The sequence below is a fragment of the Neopsephotus bourkii genome, unplaced genomic scaffold (assembly GCF_033783945.1).
Source record: "Neopsephotus bourkii isolate Nb327-2 ecotype Australia unplaced genomic scaffold, CSIRO-AGI_Nbou_v1 NB_867, whole genome shotgun sequence".
Taxonomy (NCBI): Eukaryota; Metazoa; Chordata; class Aves; order Psittaciformes; family Psittacidae; genus Neopsephotus; species Neopsephotus bourkii.
Window position 1 is genome coordinate 3,522,368 of NW_026901363.1, and position 21,039 is coordinate 3,543,406.

Consider the following 21,039-nt stretch of genomic DNA (forward strand, 5'->3'; position numbering starts at 1 on the left):
AAAGCTGAAATTTGGCACATAAGATCATAGAGAAGAAGCTTCCTGCATGTGTTGTATTAAGGAAGTATATTTTTTAATGTTAAAGGAATGTGAACCAGCTGAATTAGTTTAAATACAGTTTTGTAGGCTTAGAATATGGGTAAGAGGGCCTTAATTTACTAATAAGATGTCTGAATTATTATTTTAAGATCTGCTCCTATTCCATGTAGCTGTTTCAAAGTCTTGGCTCGGTAGAAATAATGGTCTCCTGAGTAACTAAGGGCTTGTTTGCTTTACTTGCACAAATTACCAAAGTGAAATCAAGCAGGATTAAATTTACCTGTAAGTAGACCAACAGGATTTTTCCTCTTCACTGTGATGCACCTTTGCTTTCTCCAGTGTGTGCTGGGAATACCACCATTAATGTCAGTGTAATTACTGGTAGTTTTCACAAAAGAAAGAAAAGGGGGCAAATCAGGCCCTAAATGTTTGATTTTTAATATGACAAAGGTGTTTTTTTAACATGTAGGGTTTTAAGATGCCAGATTAGCTAATGGGGACTGCCAGAAATAATGCATGTTTTACATTCTGAGTAAGCAGGTATTTACATAATAAAATGTATCAGATCTTAAGAAGCTCTTACTCTCAGGTAAATAATGTGCTTGTTAAATATTTAAAAACATGTTTTTACATCGTACACTTCATAAAGAAAGAAAGAAACTCTGAAGAGATTACTTAACAAAAAAAGTTATGTTCACTCAACACTCAGGACCCAAGTTAAACTCTCAAGAGCAGAGGGCTTAAGAAAAGGAGCAGTCTACCTCTGCCTGCACTCTGACAGCATAGTACTTTGAGTCCTGAACTACATAACTACAGTTGTATGGCGGGATAAATTGTGTTTAAAGAAATATTCTTTAAAGAAGTAGGAGTTTCTTCATAGGAGCCCACATGTATCTTTGTTAAGAAAAACACATAGCACAGTGGAAAATGTTGTTCCTCAGCCAGCATTCTGTCTGTTCAAATGTGGATGGACCAAAAATCTTCATTCATTTAACAAGCCACACCACATGCATCACTTAACTGGAAGAATGGCAGCCCTAGGAGTAGCTCACAAGTGGGTGATACCTGCAGCTCTCCTCCACCACTGGTGCTGGATGGAGTCAGCTGCATGTATGGCTGCATCTTGGAGCAACTGGTATTCCTCAGACTACGCACCCCTGCTGCCTTGATCCTCCTACCAGCTCCTGTATCAGCACAGTCCTGCTGCAGGCTCTGTGACAGATAGACCTTGGCACAGAAGCAGCACCTGAACTGCATTTGGATTGCTTTTTGAACTGCTTTTGGCTCTAGAAGAATGTGGAGGACTTTGTTATAGTAGATCTCCAATTTCTAAATAGCTAAAGTGAGGTGAGATTAATTCCACTACCTACCATCAAAGGCAGAGTTCAATTTACCAACTCTTGTATGCAGCATCTTGTGGGTAGCCAGTGAGATTTGCCCATTTAATTGCTGTCAGTGGTAAAACATGATTGTGCAGGTGAGCAGCAGGCTGATACAGGTTCAAGTACACTCTATGGACAAATTCACTGCAGCAATGGGCTGCAGTAGGTGCTGAATGTAGAAACCAAGAATGCAGTTGTGCACACGCACTTTCTCAATGTGGCGTCTAATGTTGATGTAGATTTTTTTACTGTGAGATAAGAAATAGGAGTCTTCTCACTTTTACTCTCACATTTTAATCAGAGGCACCAAATGCTCCTTTTGCATTAGCTGTATCTGCCCTGTGTTATCTGCATCAGACACCTATTTGTGAAAGCAAGCATCAAAGAGATTGGGAATATCTAAGATCTGACTTTCAAAGGTGTTTCAAAGTTAATGGTAACGCTAAAAGCCCTAATGTAACACTGGAAATCCCAGAAACATATTTATTTGTGTTTGATCAGATTTATTCAATGACTGGAGCAACAATATCAAAGAGCAGATGAGATAGGACATGAAGGAAGCACATGAGGTGCTGTGCTACAGCTGCAGGATGGGGGCTGATGATGGGGGTGGTGGGAGGAAGGCAGAGTGAGAGCAGCACTGCCTGCCTGCACTCCATTACCTCCTTCTAAATGAGAACTCATCAAGACTGCCTTAGATACCTTAAAACTTTCTTACGCAACAGTGAACCCTATTACTGATTCTAACACAAGTACCTGTGAAATTGCATTAGGGCTCAGAACAATGATTTTATGCGATGAATTGATTTTCAAGAGACTAAATGCATAGAGTGGAGTGTGCTCAGTTAAAGGGGGAAAAAAAGAGAGAGAGAAGAGGTAGAAATACTCAGTCTTTGATGATCCAAATGCTGGACAGCAGCGATTAAATAGAGAGGGAAGACCAAGTACACAAGACTCATAAATTAATTGACCCAATACTTTAAAAAACTGTGAACAGGACCTTTCCTGTATTTAAAACCATTTTATATATAAAATATATTAAAAGCTTTGAAGAAGCATTTATGAGAAGGATTTTGAAGGTATTATTCAAGCCCAAAGTATATTATGTAAAACCTTATTATAGATTACTCTCCAGTACATATAGGGCTAGGATCATATGCTTCTGGCCAACACTTAACACAAATGTTTACAGGACCCAGCCTAGATGGCTGGATATAATATCATTAATATGCCCAAAGACAGTTCACCTCGTTTGCCCAGAAAATGAGTTGGTGATTTACTTTAGCCCTCCAGATTTTAAGTGGTGCTTTCTTTTGAATTCTACATTGATCTCATCATTACAGAATGATGTGGCCTTTAACTGTTGCAGTTGGGGAAGAGTATCTATGTGTGGCTGGTATTTTTCAGAGTGTCACTAGTATTCTTGGAAGCACCTTAACTCTCAATTTCCTCTCTCCATATCTTTCTGACAAGGTATGCAATGAGACTCAAGAATTTCACAGGCTCTTCTGCCACAGAAGGGGACAAGAAATTAGCAGTTTTATGGTAAGTCCCATTGCGATAATGAGAGAAGCAGCTAAAATCTTAAGGAGGACTTTAAAAGTACTGAATTACTTAAGCAGCTTACAGAAGATCATTATTCTTGTTTTCCATTAAACTATTAAAGGATAACTAATGGATTTCTTCAGCAGCTGACTAAACATTTATTCTTCTAATTTATACTCTTATCAAGAGGGGATTTTAATGCTTTTGACCACTTTTTTTTCTTTCTCCATTTGCTTATGTTTCAAAATCTAACCTTAGAACAGAAACTGCAAAATATCGGTCAGCATTTATTTTTTTTTTACAGTTTATAGGTTTCCTTAAGCAATGGAATTAACATAATCCTCTCGTAATTACCACAGCTACCGATGCTTATCACTTCTCTACTTGAGAATGTTTAAATTAAAGAAGGACCATGCTATGAAGTACTCCAGATCTCTGATGGAATATTTTAAGGTAATCTTTATGCTGCTTAATTTATTGATGTGAAATGAAATTCATACCAGTACGGAGAGCTTTCACAAGTATTAAGTGCATTACTTAAAAGTTACACATTTAACCCCTCCCCTGGGAAATGCAGGCAGGATGGCTGCCAGGCAGTGGGGACAGAAGTGATTTGGGGGATTTTTGGATTAGTCACTTGATTCAAAGGACCATACTCAGTAATTCTACTAAAATAACATTATTCTCAACACCATGTAATGTTTATGCAAGTTTCTGTAAAGGAAACTGATTCTTCCAAGATTTCAATGTGCGAGTGATTATGAGATGACCCCCAGTGAACCATAATAAAGCAATTACTTAGGCTTTAGTTAGTTGAATTTAGATTCTAAATTCAGTGAGATTTGCTGAAGCTTACTGCAGATTCAAAGATTTCTCCTTTTATTTCTGTGGAACTTCGAATTGTCTTATCTACATATGGAAAGCTTGCCTTTACCTTAAATCAAGTGAAGATCGGCTGATTGTCATCAATCAGTGATGTTTTCCTTTACCTTTCTCAAATGCTGTTTAGGAATGACAGATTCTCACAATCCCTAAATTGAGAGAGAAACATTATCTTTCTTTAACCCTGCTAAGGTTTTGATATTTGTATTTTCCTGGTTAATGCTGTTTGAGGAATGAGTTAATTTTTGTACTTTATTACTGCATATTATTCTATAATTAAGTATTTATACTGGTTTGTCAGCCCATTAGTCTTTTTTTTTTTGTTGATTTTGTCAGCCCTTGTGAATTTGTTCCAGGCTTTGGCATATTACTACTGCAAACCAGTAAAACTTTTAACACTGTAGTCTTAATATTTTAATGTAAATGGTCCTTCAGCTTCTAAATTCCAGTACTGTCATAGCACCACCACTTAGTCCTGACTTCCCTGGTGTCCTCTGTGTGGAACTTCAGTAATATTACTCCTGATCATATGCCTAAATTGAGGCTCTCTTGAAGTCATTAGGAGCGCGTCTGTTGTACTCACAGAGTTTTCAGTCAGGGATTTGCACAACAAATTAAGTTTGAACTAGACGTACCTGTAGTTTCAGCATTTACCTGTAATACATTTCATGCACTCCAGGTTTTATCCTGGATGGATGTAGATTATCTCTTAAAACATTTTCTGCAGAAAGTAATGATTTCTTAAAAAAGAAGGGGGTAAAGAGGATTCTTCTTCTGTGCAAATAAGTACAATGAAGAACATATTACTACACCCTGCATAAGACCCTTTTACTTTATCAGCACAGAGAAAATGTCTTTAATGTAAATGAAAATGAGAGAACAAAAAATTGAAACATAATAAAATAGACAAATCAGGAATGCTGGTTTTAGGTATCCAATTGAAGCTGAGTATTTCAGCTAATGTTACTGTATGTATGCTATAGGCACTGTAACTCATTTGCTAGAAGTAGTGTTTGAGTATATACAGATTATATGTTCAGGATCTTTTTGTAGTAAAGGCATAGGAGGAGAAAAGAAAAGAATGGAAGCTACTGACTACGTATTAGTTTTGTATTGCTGCACAATGCTCTCTGTGTTCACTAGTGAGAATCTGTAATACAAATGAAATAGATTAACTGTTTGAATAGAGTTGTTATTCAAGATTTTACACAATTTTAGCTGTGAAAAGTGCTGTTTAGAGCAGAGCTGGAGAGGAATTTTTTTGCAGAATTATTCTTCATATTCTTCCTCACAAAATGCCACTTTGTCCAAATTGAAACCATTTGTGGACAGAACTGGTTCTGATTAATTTCAGACAACTTAGAGTAAAATATAACTAAAATAATAAATTTTTAAAATTGAAACCAAACTTTATAAGATTAGCAGAAGGGGCATACTTCGATTCATTTCAACTAGAAGTTTGAGGAAGATTTTTATGGTTTTGGAAATGTGTTGTCAATAGTCATGGGCAAAGCTGTTCAAATAGTTTCATTGTCAAATAACTACTTCCAATTGAGAACTAATCTTAATCTTGACAGAGCTAGTACTTGTCTCCAGATATTCTTAGGAACAATCCCCAGACAGTAGAAAATAACATCAAAGCTGCTTCTTCATCCCTTAAGACTTCCCAGGGGAGTTTAGGATCTCCCTCTTTCTTATTATGTGAGTGGGTGGCAAAAATATACACTACATATGCTTCCATTTCATCTTTAATGAAACAGGTGGCATGCTGTATAGGAACATACAGGCAATGCCAGTATCAACTTTTGGGCAGTGTTTTCTTCTTTGGTTAATTAGCAAGTGTAGCTCTTTTAGAAATCAAGGTTGCAATTTTGCTCCCAGAGTCAGCTGCGCGACCCTGGGCCATGCCCCAGGCTGCTTTGTGTTCCTCTGAATCTCTGTGCCTCATGTAAAATAGTGATTACACTAACCAGATGAATATTGTAATAATGATGGTAATCCTTTGCAGAGAGCTTGTAAAATTTTATTGAATTCTCAATGTGTGCCCTGACTTCTTTGCAAGGGAGCTCAGTGAGTGTTTTCAGAAAGCACACATAGATAGCTTCAGCCCTGATAACTACCACTTTTTCCAGGAACTAAGTAAGATACCACCCAGTCTGAGCAAGACTGGAAAAATCTTGGCTTTATTGTTGCCAGGCAGTCTTTTTGTACGAGGTTGCACAAGGTGTTACACAGACGTGAAACACAGAATGAGTAAGCAGGTAAGGCAAGTCAATTTGTGCAAATAAAATACATAAAACCAAGGGCACTCAAGCAGATCCTTACTAGAAGTTTCATTTCTACTACTGTAAGAATCCCAAGCCACCTTCCCTACAAATCTGGGAGGGATTAATTTTGTTAAGGCATCAACCCAAATTCTTAGTGTTTCTTGTCAAAAGATTAAAGGCTTCCCTAAAGATAACAAGTCATTGAGTAAGTTTCAGGGGTAATTAAGCCATTTCTTTGTGAAATACGTCTGCTTTTACCGGAACTTTACTGTATTCTCCCTTTGATTAAGTGACTTTCAAGGTATTGGTTAAAACCTACCAGTCATCCGCCAGCCATTTAGTTACAGGACTGATGTGCAGAGCTGTTCTGCTGTATGCACTGTAGCTCTTGCAAAGAAAACGGGGATTGTTGAGCTGACATCATCAGTATTCATGTACTTGCATCACCCTTATTTACATTTTGGTTTTGTACTTACAGAACTCTTCAAAAGCCTCTCAGGCCCCCTCACCTTGGGGCGGCAATGGAAAGTGAGTATTTTCTGCTGAGTATTTCTGTCCAGGAGCAAGTGGTTCCAAGAGGGGGGGTGAAATGTTTTGATGCCTTTAAAGGCAAAGGACAGGCCATGACATAATGGTTTGGGAGCCACGGGTATGTTTCATATATGTAGCAGCTTGAAAATGTTCTTCAGGCTATAGAATTGACCTTATAGCTGCCTTAGGCTTGTGGTGTGGGGGGCTTCCACTGGGCTAAATCAGGTACCCATGTTAGACATCCAGTGTGGTTGGGAAGGAAGAGCCAAAACACAGCTTTGTCTTTGTGCAAAGCCCCCTTAAGTCTAATATCAGCCATGGTGGGTCTGTGCTGAATTCTTTGACAGTTTGCTTCTCAAGCCAAATGAAGGCCGTAAAAATATCTGTTAATTAGCTAGCAAGTACCATGTCATTTCAGGAAGCCAAAGTAAAGTTAACCTTCATTGCAATGATATTTCAATGGTTCGTTCAGTAATGAAAGACCAATGAATATTTCATTGATATATGGTAAGTGCTGTTTAATAAAACTGAAGGCATAATAGTGGTGAAAATGTGAAGGCACTTAGTCAACGAATTATCAGTGACTTTATATTAATGTTAAAGCACCCTCGCCTCAGATATGAAGTCAGGGCAATGCAATTGTGATCTGCCATTCAGTGAAAGTGCATTGCTGCTTCAACCTTGCCTTTATTGTGCAATGTCTAGTGCCACCTGACACACATTTCTCCTGCTCCTTTCTCCTTGCCACACATACAGGTGCAGGAAAAACAAAGGAGAACTTTACCTGTCTTACTTCTTTATTTTAGTATGCTGAATTCTAGGTGAAAATGATTCTTGTTAATGGTCTCTTTCTAGTGGTTCATAAGAAGAGATTAGTATTAGACACTCCAAGGAAGCAAAGCCATAAAACTGTAAAAGGGGTTGAAGCTTAACACACAGAGAACTGAAGTTTTCAGACACACTTTGTTCTGAATCAATGCAAACCCCCAACTTCCAAAATTTTGCTTAAAAAAAAAAATGCTGTCTTAGATGATTCAGAATATTTTGGTATATATACACACACACCAAATCCCCAAAATTGTTTTTTTTATGTGTATGTGTAGAGATATTTTAGTATACATTATAACACAAACTGAAGTGATGAAATACAAAATGTTTTTAAATAAAAGCAGAAAAGATATTTTAACACTGGAAAAACAACTACTAAATTAAATTCTTCAATATGTTTTTCATATGTTTTTCAATGTTTTTCAAAACATTGAAATGTCAGTGAAACCTTGTATTGCAATAAATATACAGTAAGGCTTACGTAAAATTTTAGTGCCAAAATAGACCACTGGAGTCTTACACTTCTTTTGTTCCTTAAGAAGTGGCTTGTACCTAAAAAATTCATAGAGCAGAAGTTACGCTTTTATTCCTGTCCTATAATAGACACCATGAAATGTGTGCTCTGCAGATGATGACATCTCCCTTGCTATTTAAAGGAGCTGATTAGGTGCCCAGGTTTTAGATTAAGTGGGTTTTGACTGGAATTCTTGCCTGGACACAAGGTAGGCAGCAGAAACCCAGCATTTGTTTCAGCATCACTTCTAACATAATACCCAACTGATTGGTCACTTCCCTCTAACTTTGGAGATAAGGAAGTAAAGCTCTGAAAGTGTATACCTCTGTCCTTTATTCAGAGAAGGAATCGCCTGACATGTAAGAATAACTGAATATGACAAGGCCTTGTTACAATGGTATTATTGTGAACACCCATGACCAAACACACGAAGGCCACAGTTCACACTCAGGTCTTCTGTCCCCTCAGAAGAAAAGCTCTCCAGCTGGCTCAGTTGCCACATGTCTTAGATGTTTCCTGGTGACCCCAGGGATTGTCACAGGCCTGGTGCTGCCAGTGGCAACACGTGCTCTGCCTTCCCCAGGGCTACTTGCTCTACAGTTTCCACTTATTCCCAGATAGGAAGAGAAGCCACACACCACAGAGGAGAAACTAAACACCATCAGGGTATGGCACCACTGGAGGCACATCAGCAGCCTAGCTTAGAATGAGGACAAAGCAGGGTATTCTTACGGGGTTTTTTTTTGAACATAGCAAATCCTGTCCATTGCCATGAAGTGTAGTTTGCTTGGGATCTCAGGCCATCAAAAATCTCACCTTGGCTAACTGGGATTTCTGACCACTTTTGTTTGAAAGGGTTGTGAACCTCTCTCTACAAGGTTGGCCTGAGTTCCAGGCTGGCAATGAAACAAAATTTCCTTGGTTTCATTACAGAAATGTTTCCCACCTCTAGCGACAGAAAGCACAAAATACACTGATTTAATAGACTCACCACAGTAATAATGGCTGTGCACAACAGGGTAAATCCAGTGAGCATGTGCTTTATTTGGCAGAAGTGCGTCAGCTTGTTGCAAGTGCCTCTAACAAAATACTCCTAGTCTCCTCAGATACTTATGATTTTTAACTGCTCCCAGACCTAATCTAGTATAGTTCAGCTCTTCTGTGCATTAAAGGCACTGCAGCGTGTCAAGTAACCAGGATGTTTTGAGACTTAAAATAGTTGTGCCATAGGATATGCTTAAACTATAAGCTGTGTAAAAACCTAGTAGCTTCTGAATTAACTTGGTCTTTACCTATGGAAGAAGAATGTATCACAGGAGCTTCTTGGCAAGCACAGGTAATAGCAGGGCACTGCTGGAAAATCATAGAACAGTTAGTGTTGGAAAGGACCTTAAAATTGGCAGCAAAAACTGTTGCCCTAAATGTCTTTCAGCCCAAGGCTGTGCTGTGGTGGCAGTCTATTCTGTGGCACCTGCAAGGTATCAGCACAGCAGGTCTGTACCCACACTTCATGTTCAGGACTATTGGTGGTGTCTTGTAAAGCCAAGAGGAGGAGCTTTTCTACCCTATTGTTCGGATCAGGCCCATAATGAGTGAGCTTAATGCTGTTGCACAGTGTGAAGCACCCAGTGGCAGCCTCTCAAGATGGGTTGCAGCATCCCCATCCAGAGGTTTAGCTTGGATGTTAGGAAAAATTTCTTCCCCAAAAGGGTTGTCAAGCACTAGAACAGGCTGCCCAGGCAAGTGGTGGAGTTGCCATCTCTGAAGGTATTTAAAAGCTATATAGATGTGGGACTTAGAGACATGGTTTAGTGGTGGACTTGCCAGTGCTGGGTTAGCAGTTGGACTCGGGGATCTTAAAGGTCTTTTCCAACCTAAATGATTCTATGATTCTGTAAATTTCAAAGAGAATAGCAGTATGTGAGCATTCAGTGCTGCACAGCTCTAAACATGAGCTTGCTGTGCTGACCTCTGCACTGCGTGCAGCCAGCAGGTAATTCCTAATTGCTGCTGTTAGAATTAAAGGAAAATCTATATTAGAACATTAGTGCTGCACTAACTAGGTAACTTAAAACACTGCCCTGAACAAAACTGTGCAGATGAACTGTAGGCAATTAGAAACAAATCTCCATAGCCACTCTTAAAGAATCCTATAGAGATATTCATAATCCTACAGTACCCTCAGCTCCTAAAACTGCTCTGCAGGGTGCTTTTAAGATTTGTACTTTACTTATTGTGGTGACTGTTTTTGGAGCAAACTGTCATCGTGGTTTTCACAAAATGCTTTGATAATAAGCCAGTATTGCACATTTAGTGTTTTCTAACTGCCGTTGCAGCTTCTGACAGCAGGTAGAAAAATCATTACAGCAATGAGATATTTCTTTGTCTGAAAGATTGCTCTATTTTGATGATAGATTTTTTTTTCTTTTTTAAATAACAGGTTCATTTATAGGGAGAATTAAATCCCTTTTTATTTTCAGTCATTCCACTTTATAAGCTCTCCTTTCTCATAAAACTAGGAGATACTACTACCCTGACTGGGTGCAGAGTTAATTTTTCAAGTGTATTTAGGATGGCAGTGAAGTTGTGTGGGGCTCACTCTCCCTTTACCTCTCGCAGGAGCACAGAAACACCATCGCCTATGTCCCTGAGCCCGTCCCCAGTCAACTCTGCTGGAAGCAGTGCGGGCACCGCCGGCTCCTCCTCGGCAGGGACCATCACCATCCCTCAGCGTATCCACCACATGGCTGCCAGCCACGTCAACATCACCAACAACGTCCTGCGAAGCTATGAGCACTGGGACATGGCTGACAAGCTGACTAAGGAGAACAAAGGTGCCCCACACCGCTTCTGCTTTGTCCCTTTTGGCTCATCAGCTTTAGCTTGCTTCCTGTTCTTGTAGGTGTTGGGAATTGGACCCAGAACCACTGCATCTAGGTGCACAACTGAGACAGCTTGAGCAAACAGACCAAATCTGCTTGCTGGTTGCTGTAGCCAATGTATATCTTCTCCTGTCAGGCACGGGAGGGGGATGTGTAACACACGCTGAACATGGGGTTATCAGAGCAGCTGGCAAATAATTTAACGAACATGAGCCCCAAGTGATGAGAGCTTTTGAGTCTGCAAATTTGTTCACAGTTTCAGCTTCTCATAGAACACCGAGGTTATTTTCAGGCTGCTCTGTCAATGGGTTGAAGACTACTAAAATGCTAGCTAGGATAATAAGCAAACTTTAAAAGTTATGTTTATGCAGGAAGTCCGGTTAGGAGATGTCCACTTTAAACCATGACCTTGACTCTCCTATGATTGAATTGCAAATCTGCTTGTTTATTCCTAACAATAAAATGTAAGTCTTTACCACAGTCATTTCAAAGGAGTTTTGGCAAGCAGTTTGTGACTGGATTATATCAAGTGTAGTGGAGTGGCTGAGATGTAACTAAAGGACAAATTTGGCCTACTGTTGACCAGCTGTGAACTTACCCATGATAATGTAATTATTCAGATTCCAGCTTTGGGCTTACACAAATCATTTACAAAGCTTTCTTTGACACTAAAGATACAGAGCCTAACTGGGAAATATTCTCATCATGAATTGGCTCATTCTCTTAAATTATACTGAGATTTCAGATGGCTGACTTCTCCTGACAAATGTGCTCGCTGTGTGCAGTTTGATCTTACTCCCATTAATGTCAGTGGCAAATTTCCACTGATTTAGAGAAACTAAGCTTGAGATTTATAGAGTTTTATGTCTGAATGGTGGGTCATAATGATCTATCCCTGGATGAAGAACAATAATAGAAGTTCTGTCCATTCCTCCCCACTGCTTCTTGTCTTTGTTCGCATTGGTTAATTTAGTAGCAGTGCAGTCATTTTGGATTTTTTCCATAGCTGCATCCATTTTCACAAAATGTGAAAGTGATTCCCTGTCAAACGTACTGCAGAATATTAAAGAGGGAATGCAGAAGGATGCTCTGACAGGAGAAAGAGATGGCGATAATCTTGTAATTAGCCCTGTGTGTTGTGGAGTTGTTAAATGTTCTACTTGGTATTGAATCAAAATAGCTCAGGCATTCAGCCAGCAGACAGAAAATGTACCCAGCCACTGCTGTTATCAGTCCTAGAGCTGGGTGAGAAAAAACCTGCTGACTCTCTTTCTGCATTTCCCCCCTACACTCCTCTTTGTTCTCGTTTTGATTTGCAGTCAAATAAACCTAATTCTGAAAAGCCATATAGGAATAATCTTTATTCAGATGAGCAGTCCCTTTGACTTTAGTGGAACTGGGTGCGTGAATGAGAATTTCTCACATGAGCGAGACATCTAGGGTTGTGCCCTGTTATTTTCATAGCTTGTTTCACGAACTGCAGCCACGTTACAGGGAATGGGAAGTTCATGTTACTTCAGATTTCATTTAAGTATTGTAAACCACTGGAGAGAGATCAGAGTTTCATACATGCTATAGCGTATCTGTCTTTACATTTTGTCTGAAAGGATACCTCATTTCTAATTAAATACTGAATTTAAAGTTGCATGTTTATACACAATTAGACTGCAGTTTGAAAAATTCATGGGGTAACAAAAAAGTGTATATGAACTGTTGTGGTACTCTGCAGTCATCATCATATCACATGATGGATTCTATTTACAGAAGTATTTAAGACACTTTGACATGAGAAATGGTACAATGTTTTATGAAACCCAGCTGTAATTATTTTAGTAGATGTCATTTGTGCCTCTCAATCCAAAACACCTCTACCTTTATGGCTGAGACAGGACTCATCCCTTTCCCCAAGGCTAGCTCTAATGCACCTTTGCCAGCTGGACTGGCCATTGCAGTGCCCAAGGTCTGGGACACTGGTACATGGACTCTTGAGTTTTAAAAATGCAGCATGACAGCAAGCAGGATAGATGCAAACCCCAGACTCTGCTTTGAATCCCAGGTAAAGGACAGATCTCCTGGTCTCTCTCAAGAGTTCTGGCAGTCAGTTCATCAGAAAATTGAAAAAAATCACAATTTATAAAATCATAATTCATTCCCCCCTAAGTAAGAGTGGTCTCAAAAACCAAACAAATAAACTCAAACCCATAAAGAAACACACATGTAAGATAAAAAAATCATTTTCTTAACAAAAAAAAAACAAAACCAAAACAGAAATACAAACCAGATCCAGTCTCTTTTTGGTTTGGGGTTTTGGGTTTGTTTTTTTGTCATCAGTTCTTATTGTTTTTGTCGTCTTCTGAATCACAGGGTGTGCCTTGCCCAAGAACATGTCCCTGATGAACAAACAGAGATGGATGTAAAAATGTGGCCCCATCGTTGTAATGTCTAATAGCCTTTACCTCTACATCTTACTGCTGTCATAGATGTTTCTTAGGTCATGCCCATGCAGACACAAGAGATTTCTTCCATGGTGTAGGAGTTGTGCAGTCTCCTCTTGTCCACAGCTGTCAGCTTAGGTTTTGTGCTCCTCTGAGTGTGCCTGTACACTCCCAGTTTGGACTTGACTCATGTCCAGCTGGCTCAGAGCAGGAGACAGCAGCCCTTCTTGTCAGCCTGACAAAAGATGTGCCATTAAAATAAAAAGGCATGTCAAAAGGGATAACAGTGGAACTGTGACTCGCCAAGCTGATCTGGTTTGAAAAGGAGAGTGGGAACATACTGCTGTGTACCTCTGGTTGAATTTCCCCTGGTCAGTAGACTTCAGAGTGTGGGGGAGACTAAAAGGAGTTTGTCACAAACTCTGAATCTGTAACAGGCCAGGCTAAACTGTAAACAACCCATGAGCTGGTTTATGCCCATGAGAGATTTTTCACCATTTATAACATCAAACTCTCAGCTGGCTTTAAAAATCAGATTTTTTTTTAAGCTTCCAAAGATAGCAGCACTTTTTCTCTACAGCAGAAAACTATCAGCTCTGGAGAGACAAAGGCCTATTCTTTCATGCATAAATTTAATAGTGGCTTCACTGCTTGTAGATTTCTCAAGAAATATTAAACTGAAATTAGGCTTTAAGATAAATTCTCAGTGTTTAAAGCAATTACTATTTATTTGAGTCTAGAATGAGATCTCTAGAATGCAAGCAAGACAGTGCATTATTTCACTTCTAAATGTATTGATTTTACACTGGAGGAGAGGAGTAAAAGAGAGGAAGGAAGATTAAAAGTAACTGCTGGCTGCAGCATCTTAAGGCAACTGGTGATAGCCCTAAGCTTTCATTATGCTTGCCTCCAGCCAAACCACTTTGTGCTGTGATACTGCTGTAGCTCCCAAGCTGACCAAGGTCAGTCTGTCAATACTTGGATAGAAGACCTCAAAGTAGCACTTACTTGCTGAAGAAAGTACTGATAATGATTTTGTACCCGGCATCCGCTCTCCCGAACTGCAGCCAACACAGTGTTAGCTGTCTGAGTGCCGTGTACTGGATTTTAGATAGGGTGAGAATGTAAGGGCTCAGCCACTGTTTACTGTGACTGTTGGTTGTTATCTGAGCTCTGAGGGGCTTCAACTAAGAGCAGGCTCCACTCACCTAAGTATAGTGTAAGTAAGTGTTGTATATGTAGGAATGCCTGCACCTCAGTGAGCAAAAAGACAGCTGTGGGAGAATAGAGGACACAATCCAGTTCACCATTGAAAGCAATTAAGAAAGGTCTGTTAGCTCTAACAGGATTAGTCTTTCACCAAGAGTGCATCTAACACATGGCATAAAGTAAACTAGTGTGTCACTTCCTAACTGTGGCTGTTTAGTGACCTTCTGTTAACCCTTCCCAACAGCAGATCCGAGTGGCCTTACCCATCTTTTCTTTCCCTTTATAGGTTTCTATCTCCTACATGCTATTTTCCTGCTGTGTTCCCTCTCTCCTATTCCTTCTCCCTGCCTACCCCACACATCCTTTGCGGTCTGCAGCTGCAGCAGAATGAGCAGAGGGACAAAGCTGCTGCAGAGGCAGTAACAGAATTTGGAGGGTGGGACAAAAAGCAAGTAAGGTCTTCTGTAAGATCCAGATTGGCTCTGGAGATCTGTAAGATCCAGATTGTAAGATTGGAGATCTGTAAGATCCAGATTGGCCCGGGAGAGGGTACAGCATAGAAAAGGAAATGCCACAGTTTGTTACCAGCTATTTAAATCATGCAGTCAGCAAACCTAGACTCAGAAAACAGAAAGTGCAAATCATCAGAGCTAAGGAAAGACTATTGGCAACCACTCATACTACACTGTGGTTAGCTTCCAGTATGGATAATCTAATTGGGGCTGCTTAAATATATTGCTGCCTTTCTTTCCTACTGACCATGTGCTCATGTGTGCAATATCTTGCAAACTCACTACTTGCACTGCTGCTGCTGAGTGGGAAGTCATGGTATGTGTATGTACTTCAGTATCATTGCCTGAAGGAATGACTTCTATTTCTTGTGTATTGCAGAATTCTTTGTAGACCTGGACTCAGTGATGGGACCCTTAACGCAACACAGCAGTATGACCAGTCTGGTTCGTTACGTTCGCCAAGGACTCCACTGGCTCCGCATTGAGGCTCATTTGTTGTAGTGACTGCTGCCCTGTTCATAACATCCCCATTCTTCTACCTCTACCAGCGCAGAGACGATCACTGGTGGAACTCCACTCATTTTTGGAAGTTTATTCATGTAACTTCATTTTTATTGCCTTTTTTAATATCCTATCTATTGGAAGTAGAAGTCACCATAAATTGAACTTATGACTCAAGAGCAGTATGTGTTGTACCATCTAATCATTTTCAACAATTTTCTATGCCTTGTGTCTCCTGGATCCTGCCATCCTTATGTGCTTTATGGAACGGTACATTCCCTGCAGTATTGTTTTAAGTCCATGCTGCCTTCAAGTGAAAACAAAAAAGCACTTTGAGAAGATATGGATTCCTGAGAAATAGTACAAAGCGTCTTAAATATTTGAGGGTATATATGAGAAATCCCTTCTGAAATAAATTAGTAGAAGTTATAGCTATTCATATGATTTTAAATCGTCTTCTGAACCTGAACCTAGCTTTTTGACGCTAAATTTTGGCATCATTACCTGACATAGTACATTCCTAATGTTTCATGTTTCCTATAGGCTTAATCTCTAAAAGAGAACATTGGATATCTTACAGATACATAATGTAAGATCGCCAAAGGTGTTAAGAGGTAAAAGGTTGAAGGAATGCCTCATAAAAGAATGATGACACACTATGCAATGAGGTTTTGATATTACATTCTTCCTGTTTATTGTTGGCTTAGTAATTTCATTAGGCAGCAGAATTTATTGCAGTTTTTAGGCAGTTTCCAAATATTAGCTTTCATAGTCTTATCTACCATTTCTATACTAAATCTGTGACTTTTCTTTCAGTTTTGCTGTTTAGTTTCAATCAAATACTCATCCAAGACTTTTTTTTCACAGAATCTCTCCTTGCATAGTGACTCAGTGAAAGCAGATTTTAACAGGACTGCTACACTCTAAGCATTGCTATTGTATGTGAAAGTCCATTAATAAGTGTATGCAGATTCTTCATGAAATTCTAGAAGTTTAACTAACCAGCTACTATTGCAACATTATAATTCCATGTGGCATCTATTTTCACCTGTTTTGTTCATTTCAGAACATTAGAAACGAACAGTATTATTTTGCTATCTTGAAAACAATGTCAAATTAAATAAAATCACTAGATTTACCCAAAAGCAATATAACATTTGTTTAATAATGGCCATGAATACTTCAGTCAGATTACCTATTTTCCAAGCTCTGCATCTGTTTACCCATGCTGTCATGTTTCAGACCATTCCTCTAATGCGTGAATAATAATGAGACAATTCAGATAGAATTTCAAAGCAATTGTGAATAAATTACACCATTTCACATTTGCTCTTTCCTCTTCTTTTCTTTTTTTTCCCCTGTTATAAACTGCACTGCTCTTCTGGTGCCACTGCAAGAAGCGCTGGTGCATGAAACAAAACAAAATGAATTTATATCAATAATTCGCAAGACTTTAAATGGTCTCATCTCATTCTTGGTACAACGCCTGCATACCTTACTGAACTGTAAAATCCATTTCCATAAACAGAAAATGCTCATAGCAATGTAAATATTATTCTGTCTCATCTCATTGAAATAATACAATATGTGTATTAAATGCCATCCAGATATTAGTTAATTGCAATTACCTTCTGCTATATAAACCTGTATATCTTTTAATCTGGTGAGTTATTGGTTTCTACCCACTGGGTTGTAACCAGATAAATAGGAAAAATTTGCATTTAAGAGGTTCAGACTGTTATGATTTTTAAAGCAAGCCCTGGATATTTGCAATAAGAGCAGTTTGAGGACTCTGCCCAATGCATATTTAAGACAAACTTTACTGTAGCTATTGTATATTAGCTCCCTGTAGTACTACCTTTTCTTAAAAATCAATAATTCCTAATGTTTTGTTCCAGAAGACTGTATTGTAAATGTAGCCAAGGTGCGTCATTAGAGAAATCATCAAGGTTAGGGTTGTCTGCAAAGGACATTTGCAGAACAAGCACATCCTGTATTATCTGCACATTCCTGTTCCTGAGCTGGTCGATACACCCTTATCTGTTCTCTTAGGGTTTCAGTAACACAGCTGAAACGTGAATCTGGCAGCATTCATCACAGTGATTATGACCCCAGTAGCCAATGAATAAAAACCATGACAGTGAGAACCATTCAGAAACATAGATGAAAGGTGGCTGTTGGTTTTTTTTTTAAGAAAAAGAAAACAAAACACTTGAAGTACTTTATTCAACTTTTTTAACAGGGTGAGTACTTGAGATGAAGTAATGTTGGGGTGGGTTTGTCATAAGCTGCCGTTTTCCATTCTTTTTTCAAGATCACACTAATGCGATTCAGTAACTATTTAGTCTAATTAAACGTATTGTCATCACTTTTTCCTTTAATGTAGACTGAAGCCCTAGACTTCCATGCATTTACGAAGGATAGATATGTCTTGAAATACAGTCTTCAGATACAAGACTGTTCAAAGAAGCAGCTGCAGTCACTTGGTGAAGACACCGTATTACCTTCCCCCTGGGGCTTGCAGTAAACAGACTCCTATCTCTACGTTTAGCCCATGTTCACAATCTTTTGCTTAAACAGCTTAAGGAATTAGCCCACCTTATTTCGTATCCTGTGACTTAGTTTGAAATGTATGCTGAATCAATGGCATGATTATAGTAAGTCCAGCAGTCAAGTCTAGGATCACAAGCCAACTTACTATTTAGCAGTCTTGTTTTAAAAGCGGCTTAGAAACAAATTAAATATGGAGAGTGAATTACTATCTTATCCCTGGAGATGATGCTTCTTTTGGGTTAGTTATTAAGGATTATTGCACTTATACAGGCACTATATTCATCTCATTTCAAATGGCAACATGTCATCTTTGTGGAATCATTTTACCCCTTAAAATATTACTTCCAGCAGAGTTAATCAAATGAGATTGTTTGTTTCAATCCATGGGGAAGCAGCATGTGTTTGCTTGGGCATTTGCTATGTCTGCTCTTAATACAGCCCACTTAGGCATTCAAACTCATGAACCAAGCTCCAAAAATTACAAGATTGCCTTCAAATCACAGGTGGGGAGTTTTTTAAATAAACTTTTTGGGTTCTTGCATTGCCTTCTGGATCCTGAGCTTTGAGACTGATTTCATGACACGTTTTCAGGCATTTTTCAAGCATGCCAAGGGCCAGAAATGACACATTTGTTTTTAATAGTGATAAACTGGGACAGTAATGTAATCTCTTGATTTCTGCAGCTGGGATTTAAGGACACCAAGCTTCATAAAAAATTGCAAGAGCTGACAAGACTCTCGTTTGTGTCCCATGCTTCAGGAGCTTTGGAGCAATATCAATAGTTCAGCAGTGAAGGGAACATGCCAGTAAAGGGCTAAATAAATGCAAGCATTTGGGAGCTCCATCAGTGTGAGATCCGAGGACAGCAAAGTCCTAAGTACTCAAGTGAGGCATTTGCATAGCACTTAACCTGTCTGTCAAGAGCTGCAGCAGGTCTTAAGTGAAGCATTTGACAATGTGCAGGCAGAATATCCTGTTTGAATGCAGTATCTCTGGCCACATGATGTGTGTTGGATCCCTGAGATCAGGGACCAGAGGGAAAACCTGAGATGATGAATCCATATGGCCCATTATCCCTCAGACTATGTCCTAGTGGACGTGGATCTCAGCTGTGCTCCTTGGGCTCCTTTCAGAGAGCAAATAGTTCTGCCCACGCTTACCAAACTTAACAGTGTAAGTGGTTCCTGCTGAATTTGGATATATGGGTTTGGCCCAGTATTTCTGCTGTGCTGTTTAGTTTAGTTTGTTATTTTATTTTGTTTTGTTTTGTTTTGTTTGTTGTTTTAGTCATTCTGATTTAGCTTTCAGCCTTTTTGTTGATAGTGGTAGTGGTGAATTTCACAGCTTGCTTCTTATAGCTTAATTTCACTTTTTATTACATGGTCTTTGGGCTTCTAATCATTTTAACAGTCCCTCTGTGAATATATTGTCTCATTGATGAATTATTTCCTTTCAAAGATAGGGACAGGTCTGTTGAGATCAGTGTGGGATTTTTTGAAGAATAAAAAAATCAAGATCTTCATCCTTCCTAAAGAAACAGAACCTGAGAAATTGAATCTGGACCATAATTTCTTAGATTTTTTTCATTTTGCAGATTTTATGGTGTTCTATTATAACAGTTTAGATTCACTGACAAGTTTTTAGGTACTTTGGAAGAAATGTTTTCATTGTATTTTTATTAGTGTTTAACGCTGCCTGAATCAGTGATTAGTTTCATGAGTGAAACTTAAAAGGTAGCAAATATGGAGCTGGTAAGGATTCTGACTTGAGTATTGATATATTTCTTTACTTTGAATTCAGGATAAACTCCACTACACACAGTATTGAAGGAAGCACGTGTGTGTGTGTGTGTGTACACATGTAGATTTGGATATGGATGTGCAACACAAAGTCCCTGCTCAGTACTTCATAGCACAGGAAAAAAAGATGCAATAGCTATAAGGAGAAAACACTCTTACCACTGCTGAATAGTAACAGAATTATCAGTGTTCCTCTGTAGTTTGCATCTGTTGTCTCCTTGCAGGCAGTGAAGGTATGACAGGTAGTAGCAACAACTCTGTCATCTTGGTCCTGTGGCCCCTGAAGTCAGCGCCAAAACCACGTGCTGTCAATGTATTGTTTATCAGAAGTTAACTCATGCAATATACCCGTGTCTTGAAATTTTAAGAAAGGCAAAAATACTTCACAAGTCACCAAAGAAAACTAATTTGTCATTATGAACCAACTGTGAAACGTCTTATAGGTGGGCAGGTCCACCAACCCAGGGCCTTTGCCTCTCTCAGCATCTCCCCAGCCTCACTGAGTGCGCTGGGAATGAGGCAGAGGGGGTGACAATGAGAAGCCAGTCCACTGTCCTTATGACATCTTCCAGCTTTACTTTACATAGTTTTATAAATACAAATAAAACAAGTCTTGTTAATGTTGGGAGGACTCATTTCCTCTGTTTCTGATACTTCTGGATTTCCATGGTATAACGAGACCACTATCACAGCAATGCATATAGGCATTCTGTATTGTCTAATGAGATATATAGAGAGATAGACCTCAGTAGATAATCACTTGATATTTCATAGCTTATATGCAAAATCTAAAAGCTCACTTGGTCTCTTCTTCAGGATGTGTCCCTGCCCATGGCGAGGGGGTTGGAACTTGATGATCTTAAGGTCCTTTCCAACCCTAACTATTCTATGATTCTATTCTATGAAAACCTCCCTGCTACTGAAGGCAAAATGTTCCTGCCTGACTTAAGAGAGCAGCCATCTTCTCTGCAGTACTCTGCCTTTCTGGTGGACTCAGTAGCTTTATTTTAGCCATTCTGTTTCAAAGATCTTTTGTCTGTTTCTTTTGTCTTCCAGGATCAGTGATCACCTTACGCTAGTTTAAACCCATGGTGGTAGCTGTGGAAGTCAAAAGAGAGTGAGCTCAGATTTTGTGTACAGCCAGGGGAATCCCATGGCTC

At 39.2% G+C, this 21,039-nt stretch overlaps 1 protein-coding gene across 8 annotated transcripts in view; it reads left to right on the forward strand.

Moving 5' to 3' along the window:
- Positions 1-20,503, forward strand: part of AFF2 (ALF transcription elongation factor 2) — a 368,508-nt gene extending 348,005 nt beyond the window's left edge. For 7 of the 8 annotated variants that reach the window (XM_061356781.1, XM_061356774.1, XM_061356775.1 and 4 more), the window contains 5 exons: positions 2,895-2,966; positions 3,326-3,419; positions 6,594-6,643; positions 10,608-10,822; positions 15,406-20,503. In XM_061356781.1, coding sequence (XP_061212765.1) covers positions 2,895-2,966; positions 3,326-3,419; positions 6,594-6,643; positions 10,608-10,822; positions 15,406-15,527 — 553 coding nt within the window. In that variant the 3' untranslated portion in view covers positions 15,528-20,503. Of the gene's footprint in view, positions 1-2,894; positions 2,967-3,325; positions 3,420-6,593; positions 6,644-10,607; positions 10,823-15,405 lie in introns of those variants that run through there. The other variant, XR_009725983.1, reaches the window with a different exon arrangement.
- Positions 20,504-21,039: the final 536 nt, after the last annotated feature.